Source organism: Patagioenas fasciata, chromosome 26 (genome assembly GCF_037038585.1).
Source record: "Patagioenas fasciata isolate bPatFas1 chromosome 26, bPatFas1.hap1, whole genome shotgun sequence".
Lineage (NCBI taxonomy): Eukaryota > Metazoa > Chordata > Aves > Columbiformes > Columbidae > Patagioenas > Patagioenas fasciata.
In genome coordinates this window covers 6,910,509-6,927,789 of record NC_092545.1, presented here as the reverse complement: position 1 = coordinate 6,927,789, position 17,281 = coordinate 6,910,509, and the positions used below count along the sequence as shown (strand labels likewise).

Sequence of the window (17,281 nt, the reverse complement as noted above, 5' to 3'; positions counted from 1 at the left end):
GGCCACAGAACGAGCCTTGGTCTGCGGGACGCGTTCCTCCAAGGTAAATATTGACAGTGACGTTGCCCCCCGAGCGCGCAGCCAGAGCCCCGCTGCTTCCATCAACCCGCCAAGTGCTTTTAATAGATGTAAATAAAGCTCGTGGTGCAGGCGGCCGCGGTGCCGGAGCGGGGAGCGGTTCATTAAGGGGCTGGGGAGCCTTTCATCTCCCGCTCCTTGGCTGCACTCCAGTGACCAACAGCTCCCATCTGCCGGGTGACCTGTGCCGGAGGAGCGGGTGATCGGTGCCCCGTGCCCCCCGGACAGGCGTCCGGCGTCACCGACACCGCGGCCCCGCACCGGGCAGGGGGAGCGGCTCACGGAGGGCGCTGCCAGGAGGCTCGGGCACGGGAGGAGCGCGGCAAAGCGCTCGGGGACAACGCGGTCAGGAGAGAAAACCCAGTTGGAAGCGGGATGGGCGAGAGAAAACAATTGTGGAGCAGGGAGCAGCAGCTCGTGCTGTTCTCCTGTCACAGCCCGCAGCTCAGAGGGTCCCCAGCCCAGAGCAAAGGGTGCCACAGCTCCAGCGGGACACGCCGGGCTCTGCCACGCAGGAGGCCACCACCAGAGCCCTGAACGCTTCAGCAGGCACACCAGAAAACTGCGAGACCACACGCTCTCGCGCATTAAATATCGCTGTGCCAACACGGAGCTGCCGGGCAGGGGGGCCTGGACGAGCCCCGTGCTGCCCCACAGCCACTCGCGCACACTCACCTCCCAGTTACACCAGTTACCACTGCCTTCAGCTTGGCGAGCGCCTGGGTTCAGCTCAGGAAATAAGCACAAAACGCCCGGGAGAGGAAAAGCAAGAGGGCAGGTGAGCCGTGACGCCAGGTGAGCCGTGACGCCAGGTGAGCCGTGACGCCAGGTGAGTCCGCCCCGCTCTTCCGTGAAACAAACGCTGTGAAATCCCCAAAGGTGAGGATCCGCGGTCAGTGTGCGGGGCTGGAGCGCTGGGGGGTGGAGGAGGGACTCGCTCCAACCATCGGCTGGGAAATACAGTTATTTCTGACTCATTGTTGCTCCGTACCTGTGCAACCTGTGCTCCGTACCTCTGCGAGCGCGGAGCCGCGGTGCAGGCGCGGGGAGCAGTGCCGCCCAGAGGGCTCCTCCAGAAACAGCCCAGCACACCAGGGAACTGGGGCTCATTCCCCTTCTGACCTCAGAAAGCTTCACTTTCTGCCACCTCCATTCCAGCACCTTTCAAACCACCCTCCTCCCTCCCAAGTCTCGCTCAATGGCAGCTCCAGGTTCAGGAGGTACCTTCAGTGACAACCCAGGGCACTTATTCACAACGCTGGAACATAAAAATAACATCTTTAATAGCTTTATAGTTGGCACAGATGGTATTAGAATTCACCACTTTTTATGAATGGACTACGGAACCGCACACGGCGAGGCCGGGGAGGGCGGCCCAGCGCCCGCGTCGCGTCTACACCATTAGCTATGACAGGTCGGCTTTGCGTTGACTCTTCATTTACATTCAGCGTTTATAGTCAGAGTAAAACCAGCAGCGAGACTGAACCACACGCACACACAGAAAAGCCTGGGAAGGATGTTGCTGCCGCCAGCCCGTGTCTCCTCCTCTGAGCAGCACAAAAAAGCCCAAAGGTGCGGTTGTAACGCAGGTTATGAGGGATTTGCCGTAGCTACCGCTGGCCAAACAGCAGGTGCCGTAACACAGGAGCTGTGAGCAGAGGAAACGGTACCGCAGTGAGCAGTCCCGTTGTGTCCTCCAGAAGCGAGGGCTGTGCCGGCCTTACCATATTAAAGCAGCTCTGCCGGGGACGCTGGGGTGTTTCAGGAACCCAGAACGCGGTGGGATAACAACACCTCACTTCCTGAAGTGCTTTTCCTGAAGGGCCCCTGGCAAACGTCGCTGCTGCCCCGCCAGACGGGCGAGTGTTGCTGTATTCATCCTCACACAGACAGACGGGGTGCTGGGGGCACCACATGCGCAAGTGACCGCCCTGGGAAGCAGCAGAAGCTGGTGGTGGAACGAGGACCCCGCGGAAAAGCCCCAATCTGACCAAAAAGAACTTAGAGCGTCAAGAACTACTACGTAGGATGAAAATAACTCCCGACAACACTTCACAAGAGGGGAAGGGGAGGTTGACAACATCCCAGAAGACCTGAGCAGACACGGAACCAACGGGAAAAGCTGGCGGCGTCAGCCTGGAAAGAACAAGTACCGACTCCAGCCCCAAAGTCACTCCCCAGCGTGCGACCTGCATCAAACCGCTGGCAATTGCACTCCTGGTCCGTCCTCCTGGGCTTGTCTGTCCTGTTTGAACGATGGAGTCCCTGCGGTGTCACAGCACATCCCTGTCACAGTTCCCGTGTCGGCATCCATCACCAGTGACCCCTCTGTGCAAACCTTTTATTTGGGGAAACATTTATAGGTCTCTGGCAATATTATAACTTGTTTAATGAAGAATTTAGTCCTCAGCAAGAACATAATCACCAACACTGCTGCAGATACACCTTGCTCATTAGCAACTCCATCCTGACAAATATCTAATTTGTTCAGTTTCGTTATCCGAAAGTCACTGTTCTTAATGACCCTGAAGGAGCCAAGATCCTACAGTCTCTTGAACCACAAATTCTCTTACCATTGGTTGATTATTAAAATGTTCAGTTTCTAGGGGCGCTCTATAATCACAATAAATTGCGAGGCATTTCTGGCCTCTGTTCTGTCACGAGGAATTTCCCCTCAGCGTCCCGGTGGGGTGCGGACACGGAGGGAGGTGAGGATGCATAGTGAGCTCTCCCATCAGCCGTCCTCTGGTGAGGCCACTGTTTTCTCTACCTAATGTCCCTGCGCTGCCGTGGTCTCCGTTTCGCCTTTAGTTTCAGCAGGGGCTTTGCCCCCAGCGGCTTTGTTTGAATAATCTCGCTCTCCAAAAATTGTGCTTCCAATCCTGACGTTGGTGGATCCAACCTCTATCTGCGGAGAGACACACAGGAGGAGCTGAGCCACTCGCAGGACCGTTCCCCACGCCCTCACCACCCACAGCTCCAGCTCGGCTCTGTTTCGATCCCCAGAACTCCACCCCTGGCCCAGGAGAGCTGTTTGTCACAGAACAGCACCATCAGCATCCGAGGGGAGCCCCACGGGGCCCATGTGGATGACAGAATTCGGGGTACCCACTGCTGGTGCTGGTACGTTTGGTTCCCAGCGGCAGAGGGAACCCGGACTCACCGCGTGCTGGAAGTCCGTGGACATGCCCATGCTCAGCTCCACCTTCTCCACGGGGAGATTCAGCTTTTCACACACCTCCTGCCGCAGGGACAGCAGCATCTACAAGGGAGGAGGGAAGACGAGAGGATCACGCCCCCGACAGCCACGCCAGCTCGGCTTCAGGGTCTCACAGGTCACGATTCCTGCTGTTCCTTGAAGGCTCCTCCACATGGAACAAGAGATCCCCACACCTCCCACCAAAGCTTGCTCTGCAGCACCACAACGGCACCTGGAGATTTCCTGTTACAGGCTGCGCTACTGGCAACACACCTGCTTAAAAGCCTACGCACCTTCCGAAGACATCCAGCTGTCACACCAGCGTGACACAGCAGGAACGCAGACCCGGCTCCTCTGTCGGGTGCAGCCCCGTGCCCGCCGTGCGCAGAGGAAGCCTGACCGAAACCTCCTCTGCACGCACAACCAGGGGATTTTTCTGTTTTCTTCTGGAAAACCTTACCTGGAAGTCAGGATTTGGGCCCTTGCTGAGGTCATGCCCAATGCTGCCGATCGTCATCAGCCCCACGAATTCCAGGCTCGGACACTTGTTGATGACGTGCTCCACGGCAGCCGCGGTGTCTGCGGGAGGAAGGCCATGCTTGCCTGGCAAAAAACAGGGAGATTCGTGACAAGCTCTGCCAGAGACCTCCCCACACTCACCCCAGCTTGGAGAAACGCCTAAGAGCGCAAAGAAACCCATCCCGCTCAGGTTGTTCCTGTCAAGTCAGCAGGACAAACCTGCGTATCATCAGAAAAGCCACTTACTGTCTTCTCCACTCGTGTTCACTTGCACCATGACCTTCAGCCTCTGAGACGACCCTTTTTTCTGCCACAAGCTGTTGACTCTGTCTGCCAGTTTCACAGAATCCACCGTTTCCAGCATGAACAGGTTGGGGACAGCTGGGGAGAAACCACAGGCTGGGGACAATCCTCTGGCACAGAACATCCTGTACCTACAACTCTGCTCGTTCACAGAAACGGGCACTGGTGAGTTAATACACAGGAGGCTGTTGTTATTTGAATGCTGGAAGACTATTGCCCCCAGGGTCACTGCACATAAAATTAAAGAGAGTTTACCGATCAACTTGTTGACGTTATTTTTCTGCAGATGGCCAATAAAATGCCACTTAATCTCCGGACAAGACGACAGAATCTGAAAGCAGAGAGGATCAGTCAGGTTTGAACGACAATTCCCTCTTCCCCCACACGGTATTCAGTCCGTTTGCCCACAAACACCACAGCAGACCCCCAATCTTCTTGTGTTCACCCTGCGAGGCACAGCTCAGCCCGTGCCTGTGGTGTGTGCTGAGACTGCTTCGGTCTGCAGAGGAACACAACGTGACAAGGTGAACGGGGAAGGCAAAGCTCTTTTGTAACTGAACAGTCACAAAATGACATTTTCCCCAAACGGAGTGTTACAAATTTTTTAAAATGAGGACTGATGATGACAGCGGGAAAGACAAAAGGTAAAGCGCTGTTCAGATAAATACTTTATGACTAAGGCACACGTGTTCACAGAATCCTCCAGAGCCAGCAAGGTGAGGAGAGGGAACAGGGCAGAGGCAAAGAGCTAAGAATAACCCCACTGTTCATCTCAAAGACAAGAATTGGCCTCCATCGCCAATTCCCTAACAAAGACCAGGACTTCTGCTGAACAGCTCTCAGGACACGGCTACACGAGGACACAGAATATATAAGGGACTCTGTACTTACTCTGGAGTCTGACGCCTTTTCTAGCAGCTCCTGAACCTGGGAGAATTCAAGGAAATCTCTCGTTACGACCACACCAGAGGTGTCTGCGCCCCGAGAACGGTGTCTCTGGGACCAGCATCCACGGAGGGCGCGGGGCCGGGGTGGCACCACTCACATAGTTCTCGCCGAAGCTGCGCTGCCCGTGGCTGTAGGCGTCCAGCACCATCTCCGCCGGCTTCGTCTTGCTGACGGCCACCAGCCGCGGCTGCACGGCCGGGAGCCCCTGCGGAGGCACCCGGGGTGAGGGGACACCCGGGGTGAGCGGACACCCGGGGGAGGCTCCAAGCTGCCCCCGTGTCCCGCAGCGCCCAGCCCGGGGCTGCCGTGCGAGGGGGTTCAACGGGGATGGGGTCCCGTCCCCGGCTTTAATGGGGGGAGGCCTGTCTCTAAGGACTGTGACAGGGTCCTGGCTCCATCGCTGGGGGAACAGACGGGCGGCTCCATGGCGGGCCCGCCCCTGCGGGGCCATGGGGCTGTTTCCATGGTGACTGCGGACCTGCCGCCACGGCGGAGCGGGCCTACCCCGGCCGGGTGAAGTGCTCCGTCCCCCCCGCCCCGCGACCCCGGGCCCCCTCTGGACCCCCTCCGCACCCCGGGCCCGCCGCCCCTCACCTGCGGCCTCCGCGCTGCCGCCTGCTGCACCTGCTCGCTGACGGCCCGCAGCGCCGCGGCCACCCCGTCCCCGGCGGCCATGCCCGCTCTCCACATCCCCGCCCCGCCGCTTCCGCCACACACGCGCACGCACACGCGCGCTGCTCCTCCCCACCCCCGGCTCGCGGCCAATGGCATCGCTCCGCCGCGCTCCGCCCACCAATGGCAGGGGAGGGGCGGAGCCCGGGGCGGCGGCGCCATGGTGGGAAGGTCGGCGGCCGCCATGGCGGTGGACGCGGAGGGCAGCGCGGAGAGCGGAGCGAACCCCAGTCCACGGGCAGCCTGAAGCGGCCCCGCGGGGTCCCCAGGGCCGAGGCTGGACCGCGGGGTCCCCAGGGGCTGCCTGCGGCGGGCACACCGCCCTTCTCTCACCAACATTCGCGCCTTTCACGGGTTTTGACCCAAATCGGTGACAAAGCCCATCGCACCGACACCGCAGAACTCGTGACCCGCACACCTTGTGCCCTGCAGCAAAAATCATCCCAAAACCAAAACACCCGCAGCGCGCCTTCAAAAACCTCCATTCTTCCCACCTGCACGAAGAGCGGTCTCCCCAGGGTGCAAATTTCAATTATAATTTCAGAATAAAAGCTCCATTAAAGCAGCGCAGGTGCCACCGCTGGCCTCCGGACGCCGGGAGCACAGCCCCAGGACCGTGAGCCCGGACAATGCTGCTCTGTGTCCGGGCGGAAAGCGCCAGCTGGAACGCATTAACTGAAATATTTGTCTCAATGTGCAGAACTCGCCCTCCCCTCCCCATATTCCGAGCAACCATGGTATTTACACAGCTGTTCAAAAACAACCAGGAGGCTCCAGCTCTTCGGTAAAACGCGACAATGATTTTCTGCAAACTTTACCAAATCCTTGATGTTTGCACTGAAGTCTTAATAGTGTTTTTTTTCACCAATCTCAGGAGCAAAATGAGGCCAAAAGATGCTCGTGGTGCTCCCGGGCTGGACCCTCTGCCCCTGGTCTGCTCCCCACCCTCCTACCCTGAAAAATTCTCGTTATGCACGCAAAAAAGACCGGTATTAAAATTGAAGGCCATTTTATTGTCATAGCAAATACCAAAATAAAAAGGCTTTGAGTTCAGTCGGTAAGGAGATCCAGGACTGTACTGGTGAAGCGCTGCCGCGCTCCGCCGGCGGCTCTCGGTACCAGCAGTGCCACAAACCCGCGCTTCCTTTGTTACAGAGTGGGTTTAAAACTCAGATCTTCCTCTCAAGATCTCAGGTTATGGAAATTAGGACAAAACTACACAGAGATAGATGGAACACAGATTTGCATGTAGTGACGGATCTAGTCTGGAAAATTGAGGGAGTTATACATATAATGGAGAAAGCCAAATGAAAATGCATCAATGGATTTGGGCTTGTGAAGACCGGCATGGTTTCAACTTTGTTTTTGTCTTTTTTTACTCTTATTACAATTTAAATTACAAGAATACTTTAGCAGTAATGTTTTCAATTTAAAAAAGCATTAAGACCTATTTTTTCCAAACTATTGTCTTACCATGAAGTCATACAAAAACATACTTTATAATACCACTTTGGCTTATCTGGGTCTTTTCATTAGTGAAAAATGCTGGCATGAAAAGTAGAGTTTAGTTACTAATGGAAATCTCTAACATGAACGTAGAACAACCCCAATGAGATCACCCTCAAAGGCTGAGGTTCTATTACCTCATTCCTAAGTTTCCGCTAATCCCTGTTCATAATCTTCCTGCAGAGACCTATTTATAAAAGTCGGGAATATTACAGCCTACCTAGTGATGCATTTTTCTGACCGCTGTGTTGTCTAATAGGTCTGGAGAGGGAACTTCCCTTAGCTCCTATTTTCCAGCAAATACAAAGACGTAGGAGATGGGACTTTTCTCCAGCAGAAACCGACACTTATCTTTCATTCTGCATTTTCAAGTCACTTTCCTAACAGGGAAAAGAAAACTCAAGTAAAAACACTGGAACCAGCAGCTGTAATTCATCAGATTTCTATCTTAGTGTGATCACCTTATGGAAAACATTAATGCACATTTAAAACACTGAGGAGTCAAACCAAGGGTCGTAGGTAGCAAACGTTTGGGGCACAAGATTGTAAATGCAATAAATAGGCTGGTTTCTGACAACTAAGTCAGCATCTCGCTTCATCTCCTATTACCACGTTGGCCGCAAATTATCACAGTAATTAATAAACAGGCTCTCCTGCCAAGTGGCAGATGGATTTGGGAGAGAAAAAACCAAGTTCTCTCTCGGCCTGAACTTTTGTCTCTAACACCCCTTCAGGCTTCGCATGTGCGTCAAACAAAACCTTATTACCTCTCTGCATCTGGTCTGTGAAGAATTAACCAGTTTTCTGAAACGAAAGGTACATTATGTTCTGAGCGAAAAAGGAAAAGTTATCTCTGGACAACCCAGAGGTTCTTTTGTTGACTCTGACTTCTCAGTAGGAAGTTTTGTGTCCTTTGCTACCAGGAAATCGTCCTCTCACAAGGTCTGTTCAGAAAAGAAAACACCAAACAAAACCAAAAACCCCAAACCAAAACCAGCTGGGACTCAGTTCCGTTCATCTCAGTTCACCTGAACATCCTCCTTCTAGTAAGACACTATCAACACTGAAATCCAGTTGGTCTTGCAGAGGCAGAAAACCTCCTGTAACGACCACAGACCGGTCATTCGCGCAGACACTCGCCAGTGAGGCTTTTTGCAAAGTCAGGGTCCCTGAGACAAAAATGCTTTTCTCCCTTGTTGTTCTATGACGACTGCGACAATATCGTGTCTGGAGTCTGGTTTTGCCAAAAACCAAGCCCAATTATGCAGCAGCACGCCTGCACCCCGGCACCCAAACTGCTGGCAAAAGCCTCGGAACACCGACTCCCCTTTGCCCTCCCCAAATACAGCGAACAGGAACCAAACCAGTGTTAAGATGCGGGAAATGAAATTTGGGCCCCCAGCGCGAACCTGGTCTAAGGCTCAGTGCCCAGCGTGGGGACCAGGTCCGGGCCTTCGCAGACCCACTAGTGTCAAAATCCAGCACCTTTCTTAAAAAAGGGGGTTGAAATAAAGTACTCGAAATTGCCAGCAGAAAAAAAAAAGTAGCAGCAATTCCCCTCCCTCCAAACCTCAACATTTCTTCCCTTTCAACTGCTATGAACCACCTCAACCCAAAATTAAGAAAGCACCCATGTAGCTGGCTGCAGAACGCTCCAGCTGCCGCTCCGGAATGATTTGGTCTGGATGTCCCAGAGCAGGGAGAGGTGCACCTGGGACATACCTGGAGACGGCTGCTTGGAAATTACCAGAAAAACACCCCATCAATACCTAAGTCTTCACGTCTAATTGTCATACAAAAGACTGAAAGGATTAAATCTGATCCATCTCTTTCAATAAAGAGGGAAAACAAAAACAAACTTCCCAGTTCGTGTTTCTTTTGATATAAAACGACTAGAAATGTTTTCAGTTGACGTTATGAAGTAGTTTTGTGTCCTCGCTGGCTCCTGCCCCATCCTCTTCTCGGATCCCTTCTGCCAGTCCCTCTGCAAATTTGGTCTGGCTTCCCGCATAGTCCATGAACATGTTGGGAATATCTTTGCCAAAATAGATCTTGCTGTTCGCCGCGATCGCCTTGTATTTCATCAGCTGCAAGTACTCGGGAGTTAACTTCAGCTGCGCAAAAAGAAAACGCATCAGCAACAGCTCAGATTCAGGCAAAAGCAAATTTCATGAGTGTACAAGGCATCTGCTTTTCCGCCCCACCAGCAGGCACGCTCGTCCTCCCCTTGGCAGAGAGCCGGCGTGCCCAGAAGAAGGCTCCCTTTCAGTGCGGGAAGGAACGCTCTAAATCCCGGTGACTAAATAGCAAAATGAGAAAGTGATGGAAGCAGCTGGGGGATGTTCAGCCCAAACACAGCCGAGATGGAGATGCTGGAAAGCACATCACTCACTGAAAGCCCTCGCAATGCAAGCGGCTGCACAGAAAAACACAACGGGCTTTCTCACAGAGGGCAGATGGATGAGTCTGTTCCGGAGAGCAGCGCTCATTCGTTCAGGATAATGACATTACAACACAGGGCAGAATAACCGGGACAAAACCTCTGCACAAACAGCCCAGACCTCCGTCCGTTCTCACTGACCCTTACAATACAGACAGCCTTCCTGCTGGGTCTTCTGGTGCCAGATCAGCTCTGTTTGCTCTTCACCTGAGCACTTGTTCGCCCTAGGCCTGCCTGTCACTCCAGAGATGTCCCTGCTCGCACTGCTCGCCAGCTGGCAGCACTGAGACCGGTATCCTGTCTACAGAGGGAGCCACAGCCCCACCAGCAGCCAGCAGAGCCGGCCCCAGAGATGACCACATATTTATCTTGACGTAAATTTATCTGCCCAGAGAAGAAAATGAATCTGCTAATAAGGATCTGGTTGTTGCAGTCTCAACGACAACTTCTCTGAGAGGAGATGGCTTTGTTTTGGTTTTTTACCTAACAATGGGACCCAACAAACAAATGATAAACACGGACTGCTCTCTCGCTGAGTATTTCTGTACAGCTGGATGTCAGGAGCCCTGTTTCCAGGCCCAGCATAAGGAAATGACAATACCTTGTTAGCCTCGGCTATTTTCATAGCAGTGTAGCATTCAGCATCCGCTCTGGCCTTCTCTCTTGCAAGAAATGCAGCATCTGGAAGAAAACACATGTTCTTGTATTCAGATTTTTATTTCCAGCCATTTGCAGCTGGGAAGTTTTAGAAGCGGCCAGTGCCACATCTAAACTGTACGGGATACAAGGGGAAGAGGGAACAAAACGGGAAACCCAGAAACGGGACCTCAATCCACATCCACAGGGCTGCAGGACAAGAGCATTCAATAAGTAAAGCGCAGCTGCAGCCGAAGACCTCAAAGCATTTCACAAACACAAGGTTCTCATTACTCCCGTCACGCAGGCTGAGCACGCTCTTTCTTCTCCAGCCAGCCGCTAACCCCCGCGCCGAAAACGCGGCGACTGTGCCGCGCAGCGCGGTATTTACCCACAACGCCAGCACGGGCTCCGAGCACGGCACAGGCTGCTCTGCACATGAACACGAATCCCATTCCCCAGATGGGATTTTCTCTGCGATCCCGAGGTTTTTCTGGCACGCAGAGGCAGGCGGTTTTAACCTTTGCAGGCTCTGCCCTTTGGACAGATGTTGGAGAGCTGTTTCTCTGCAATATCAACAGTTGCGCAAAGTCTGATCCTGTCGCGCATGGAAATTCCCCGACTGCTCGCAGAGACATTTAAGGAAAGAAACACTTCCCCTTTACTGCACCCTTTTTATTTCCTCTGTTTGTCTGCCCAGTGATAATGACGTGGTGTCAGGCCACCACGCTGAGGCTCGGATGAGTTTAATCCGGCTGGTTCGATGTGGTCTCTCAACATTCTCTCTGGGACAGGGAGCCACACAATTGCAACACGTGCCAGAGAGTTGCACAGCTGGATAAACCACTTGTTTACCTGTACCAGCAGGGAGCCCTGCGAGCTGCGACACTCAATCATGTCAGCAATGGCAAGGTTTGGCCTGGAACTTCCTCTCTTTTGGCTAAAAAGAGTGGTCCCAGTCAGAGCCACCAGAAAGGATGAAGGAAACAGGAATCCTCACCAGCACAGAGCTGGAGGCCTGACAGGCAGTGACACACATTTAGAAGAAATATCCTTTTAGGATGACACCAGCTTTGTCATTACCCAAGTATCCTGAATGCCTTTGACCATCCTGACTGATCGGCTCCCTGAAAACTCCACTGCAAAACAGGCTGTGAAATGGTGGGAGAATCCGAGTATTCAGACACACTTATTCAGACCTGCAACACAGTATGTAAGGTACCGCATATATGGGCTAAGCTTAAAGACTTCAGACCAGGAACTTCATCCCCGTGTCAACTTGGATGGAAGAACAGAGCCAGTACACACACGCCAAGAACTACTGAACTCCACGGTGAACTGCTTCAGGATCTTCAGATAAAATCTGACACGGAACATATACTTATTGGGAAGCTCACTACTCACCTTCAATCTCTGAAATTCGCTTCTCCGTCTCCTTTTCCATCACTTTCTGTCCGTATGTTATTTCGGCAACTTGTGCAATTTTTTCTGCCTCTAAAATGAAAAAGAACACACCCATGTTGTCACCGTGCAGTCTCCCTAACGCCGGGAGCAGCTTCGCCCATTGAAGTCCTCACCACCCCCTTGTGGTGGAAATAAATTGCGGGAAGTATTTCCAGCCTTGGAAGCTGTTAGTCTACGCCTGTGGGCAAAGCTGGGACCCACCTGAACAACTCTGAGTTCCTCTGCAAGCTTCAGACCAGCAGTAGATGCAGCAGAGACCCCCAGCAGTGACCCAGGTACATCCCTCCCCGCTGTCTGTGATTTTGTCACCCACCCCCCCATTCTCTGCCCTGGAGCAAAGCCGTACAGACCGATGAGGGCTTTCTTCCTTTCCGTCTCCGCTTCCTTCTCCACCACCTTCTGCTTCTGTGCTGCGATCAGCAGCTTCGTCTTCTCGCTCTCCCTAGCAAGGCAGAAGGCAGCAGTTACAAAGCAGCTCACTGGAGTGTGGTCAACCACATCTCCAGGATGAGTTCCTGCTCGGTCCCTGCAGCACGTGCTCACAGACCACGCATGTCTGAGCGTTTTTTGGGCCACTGCTAATGAGGAAATTACTGAAATAAAGTAAGAAGTTAAAATCCTATAAAAGCCCCTCCAGCCACGCAAATGGCTCTGTGCATTCTACATGCTAAGGCCCTTTTCCATCTTACTGTTTTGTGCACACACACGTAAGTTTTTAGAGTGGGTATGTGAATGAAAACCTCTGCTGCCAGCCAGGGAAGAGAGATTAGAGTGAAGAACAAGCGTCTCTCGACACACACCCTGCTGTATTCCCGGCAGCAGGTGCCAGGCTGGTTTGGGATTCTGCCTGCCACAACCACACCGCACAACTTACCCCAACACCAGAGGGTCGGGTGAAACGCAAGGGAAGGAAAATGGACGAGAGCGATTTTACTCTGGCCTGTGCAGGCTCTGCTGGCGGAGTGCTCAGAGAACATAAGCACTTCTGAACGAGCCAGGGCAAGAGAAGGCAGCTGGCCCAGAGCATTGAAAAGGGATCAGGATGTCAAGTGCTATTAAAGAAAAGTTGTTTCAAAGCTTTGTGAGTCCTCAGCCTGTTTAATCAACAGTTCCTCCATCCCAGTCAAACAAGAGGATTAGCGGGGGAATCCATCCACCTGCCACTCACTCACATGCTCCAGGAGGCCCCTCTAAAACAGGGCCAGTGTCAAGAGGAAGGAGCCCCTTGGCAAATAACTTCTGTGCTCGAGTGTTCAAAATAGAGAGATACCTTCTAGCTCGGCGGTGACCTGCCAGGCTCTCACAGGGACAGACACGCGCCGGTGTGACGCAGCCTCAGCAGCGCCCGGCAGTGCGGCAGCGCGAGGCCGAGGGGCCTGGCAGAGGCCACCGCGATCGCCGCACGCCGTGAAAACACATTAATCTGGATGAGCGGTTCTTTTTTGGTAACACAAAGGTGCAAGTCTCGGGCACTTACATGAGCTCATAATTCCTCCGGATTGTTTCAGGGATGTTTGGCTTTGTAACTCGAACTGCCTGGAAAGAGAGAGTGAAGAAAACATGGGCAAGCAGCCAACTATCAAAAGCCAAAAGGCCCCCGAGGCTGCAGAGGACGGGGGGGGCGAACGCTCGGGGCGTGCTCTGCCACACAAAGTGTTCACACGCTGCAGAAACTGCGAGCGGGTCCAGCCTCCCAGGGCGAACACAGCACGGGGTGATGTCCTGAGTGCCAGGAGATGATAACCTGGGTAAACCGGTACCCAGAATAACACAAAAACATCCAACCAAAGCTAAGGGGGATGGAAAGGATACTGTTCTCATTCCTCACGTTAAACAAAGTCTGTATTATAAAGCAGTTTTCTAAAAATGTTTCACAGCTTCCTGTATCCTTGTAGCCCTTACCCCTCCTTACGATCTGCACCTCAGAGATCTCAAAGCAGAATTACCTGTATAATTAATCCCGGGGCCATCGTCGTCAGGTCTTGCTGCAAGGCCAGTTTAAGGTTTTCATCAATCTGATCTGATTGGGGGAAAAAAGAAAAAGGTAACTAAAAGCCCACAAGGCAGCTTGCTGTCAGCACCTGCAGAATCAGCTGAACAGCTCGGATTTCTTATTCCTGGAAAGTAAGGACAAATGAAGTTTGATGTAGAAGTGCTGGGCTGAGGAAAGCCATCCCGACCCCAAGGCCGGTTCCCGTCTCCTCAGCACCGCCCAGCCCCAAACACCGGGCCAGACCACAGCAACATGGCAGGAAAAGTCTAATTCTTTCTAACTTCCCATAACCTGCAGTTTGGAAGCTTTCTGAGCCAAAAGTAGCATTTTTACAATAAAGAATCTGCGCTCTAACCCACTACCCCATTGACATCTTCCCAATTAGATCCTAGAGTAACGTGGTCCTGCTAAATTGTGACTGATTGGGAACTGCATCTGTGCCAGCAGGACAAAGCAAATGGAAAGGTGGGAATGTGAAATGGCTGCATTAGTTATTTTAGTAGCCTGCAAAAAAACCCAGAAACATCGCTCCTCTGTGTCTGGCTCGCTGGGTAACAGTCACTCCAGCGCAGCTAAGGCATTTCAGGAAAAACTACACACCAAAGCCCTGCCTCGGTGGAAAGCTCAAAGGACAGCACTGTTTCCAGCTGGGGTCTGCTGAGAAGTGCAAAGGGAAAATAAAAACGTAACGGCCTTGAAAGCGATCACATCGCACTCCTCGGTTATTTGCTCTGGTCCCGGTTTCTCCATCTGGAACGCGCGCTCCCAGCGCGGTTCAGCCAGGAGCTCAGGAAACAGCCGTTATCAGTTTCCTGCACCTGCTCGCAGCTGCGGGGGCACAGAACGACCCCCGGCGGCTTGGGACGCCGGAGCTCCCGCGCCAGAAACCATCCCGCTCGCCCAGAGGCTTCCACGAGTCTGTCCTGCGCACACCAGTGGTTTTGGGTCCGTTTCCAGCCGTTGTCAGCAGCTGCCGACATCTGGAGGCTCCATCGGCAGAACCCGCACAGGAGCTGCCGGGGACCCAAACCCCCGTTCTGTGCCTCGTGCCAGGGCCTGTCGGACAGCAGAGAGCCGGGTTTCCTGGAAATTCCAGTATGAACAGAGAACGGCAGTTTGTAAACACTCTGGGCTCTAATTCTGCCCATTTGGGGTCAAAAACCTGTCACAGCAACACTTTTTGTAACAGCAGAGAGCACAAGGCTGGTTTTTCCATCTCTGGCAAACCGCCCGACTGATTCAACAAGTGGCATTTGCTGAACGCACAAAGAACGCCGCAGAATTCCCACTCCCTCCTTCCCTGGAGCCCCACCGGCAGGTTTGGGATTGGGTGCTTTTTTGTTACTGAAGCACTCAGCACCAAAAGATAACAAGGAGCAGCTCACCGAACAGCTCGATGTAGACCTCCTGCAGCGTGTGGACACTGCAGAACTGGTTCAGCTCATGGTGGATCTTGTTGAAGATGAGAGCTTTGTCGTAGTCAGCCGTGTAGTTCTTCACGATGTCGTACACTGCAAACGAAGAGAGCGGCGTTAACGGCCGGAGGGACGTCATGGGCTGGGCCGAGCGCTTGCGCCGGCTCAGTCACAGCAGCGGGAGTCACAGTGCTGATCTGGAATAAGGAACCACCCACAAGAGAAGCCTGTGCCACAAATAAATAGTCTGTGCAGGGGCATTTTATTTATTGCTAGTATTGCACAGCACCCTACCTGATGTTACATTGTGTGCTTTGTAAACAGAAAGACACCTAACAACTGCAAGACTCCTAATAACTGCCCTGCAGTTATACAACACTTGTAACCAACAGGACACTAAAAATGAACGAATTTGGGCAAAAGGCTGCACAGGTCGCTCTCCCTGCGGCTCGAGGCAGCAGTTCTGCTGGCAGCCACCCTGTCTGCTCCCCTTCTCGCGTCTCGTTAGTCAGATCAGGGGAACACTCCAGGCACAGCAATGCGGAGCCACCCACAGCCCCGCCAGCTCAGGTCGCAGGAGCACAACCAGCTCCGGGTGGGTCGGGGGGAAGAACTCACCTGCACTCTGGATGAGGAAATTCACCACCTCGATCCTGTCGAAATAAATCATCACTCCTCCACTACAAAAGGAAGAAAAAGGAAAAGCTACGGATGAGGTTTGTGGGAGGCCCAGCGCTCTGCAGTCAGGCAGCTCTGAGTGGAGGATTCTCCCCTCCAATGACCAAAATCAGATTACAAAACGTGGGCCCAGGTCGGAGGAGTCAGCGCAGCCCCCAGGGATGGCTGCGCACAAACCACCCCAGCAGGACGCGTGAGACAGACAGACAGACACCCATCACCCCGTTCAGACAGACACCCGTGAAAACAAACCTACGGGCTTAAAGCAGCTGGAGCAAACAGGGGGGAAAAGGGAGAGGACTGGAAGGTTTCCAGCAAAAACGAAGGCCTTGAGGGGTAATGGCTGAACGTCTCACCTGGTACCACAAGGAACATTTTTCACCTCATCCGTCTGCAGCGTGGTCTGAAGGGAGATTTAAGAAAAGAGGCTTAGGGGACAGGTTTTTCCCCGCACAAAGCCTGCTTGCTGATAAGCACCTACAGCAGATGCAGGTTTCTGCCCTCTCTCCAGCAGTTCCCTGTCCTTCTGGAGCTGAGGGGCCACAACTGGACACAATATTCCAGGTGTGGTCTCCCCAGGGCAGTGCAGAGGGGCAGGAGAACCTCTCTGCCCTACTGACCACCCCCTTCTAACCCACCCCAGGTCCCATTGGCTTCCTGGCCACAAGGGCCCAGCGCTGGCTCATGGTCACCCTGCTGTCCCCAGCTCCCTTTCCCTGCACCGCTCGCTCCGCCGCCGGGACCAACCCAGCCCGACCCCCCGGCCCAGCAGCACCTGCACTGACTTGTAGGACGTGATGAAGGGCAGCATGAGGTGGAAGCCGGGCCCGCTGGTGGAGGTCAGCAACGCGCCGCCGCTGCGGGGGGAACGACACACAGAGCGGCGGTGAGAGGCGGCCCGGCCCGCGCAGGGCCCGGGGCCGGCCCGCCCGCCCGGGGGAGGCCGCGGGCCCCGCCTCACCGGTAGTAGACGCCGATGTGCCCCTCCTCGATCTTGTGGATGGCCGAGAGGAAGGCGGCGGCGAGGAAGCTGAGGGACAGCGCGGCGATGGCGCCCAGCTGGGCCATGCCCGCTGCTCGGCCCGCTCTCTGCCAGGCGCCGCTCTGACGTCATCACAGCGCGACCGTGCCGTCCGCCGCCTCGGCGCCCCGCCAGGGGGCGGTGGAGGCGCGGGAACAGCGGGTCCGGAGGTTCGAGACCCGCCCGCGCCGGAGCCGATCGCCCCGCAGGGCTGGGGGGCTGCGCACCCCAAATTTCAGGGTCTCCGCTCCGAGAGATGGGGAGGGCGGCGTGGCGGGGGCATACACCGGGCCCTGCGCAGGCTTTGCAGAGCTCACAGAAGGTTGTCTCAGGTGCCAACCCCCGGCTTGCGCGTGGGAACCATCACAGTGTCCCCATGTCCCCTGTCCCGCTGCCCCCGGCCCCGCTC

The 17,281-nt window shown here is 54.2% G+C and overlaps 2 protein-coding genes across 4 annotated transcripts; both read right to left on the bottom strand.

Moving 5' to 3' along the window:
• Positions 1-1,344: 1,344 nt before the first annotated feature.
• Positions 1,345-5,740, bottom strand: PLPBP (pyridoxal phosphate binding protein). Of its 2 annotated transcripts, none has more exons than XM_071799357.1 (8): positions 5,642-5,740; positions 5,145-5,252; positions 4,991-5,026; positions 4,355-4,430; positions 4,043-4,261; positions 3,738-3,880; positions 3,242-3,340; positions 1,345-2,986 (listed from the first exon to the last, which is right to left on the bottom strand). In XM_071799357.1, exons 1-8 carry the CDS (start codon positions 5,735-5,737, stop codon positions 2,849-2,851), a joined length of 915 nt encoding a protein of 304 aa, XP_071655458.1. In that variant the 5' UTR covers positions 5,738-5,740; the 3' UTR covers positions 1,345-2,848. The 2 variants fall into 2 exon arrangements, with proteins under 2 accessions (XP_071655458.1, XP_065712899.1); XM_065856827.2 differs by having other exon boundaries at positions 4,043-4,177.
• A 971-nt stretch (positions 5,741-6,711) lies between these two features.
• On the bottom strand, positions 6,712-16,965 carry ERLIN2 (ER lipid raft associated 2). 2 transcript variants are annotated; one of them, XM_065856644.2, is made up of 11 exons: positions 16,813-16,965; positions 16,627-16,708; positions 16,208-16,254; positions 15,792-15,853; positions 15,144-15,269; positions 13,712-13,785; positions 13,243-13,301; positions 12,116-12,207; positions 11,706-11,795; positions 10,267-10,346; positions 6,712-9,339 (listed from the first exon to the last, which is right to left on the bottom strand). In XM_065856644.2, the coding sequence occupies exons 1-11, from the start codon at positions 16,917-16,919 to the stop codon at positions 9,130-9,132; spliced, it is 1,029 nt and encodes a 342-aa protein (XP_065712716.1). In that variant the 5' UTR covers positions 16,920-16,965; the 3' UTR covers positions 6,712-9,129. The 2 variants fall into 2 exon arrangements, with proteins under 2 accessions (XP_065712716.1, XP_071655419.1); XM_071799318.1 differs by having other exon boundaries at positions 16,637-16,708.
• Positions 16,966-17,281: the final 316 nt, after the last annotated feature.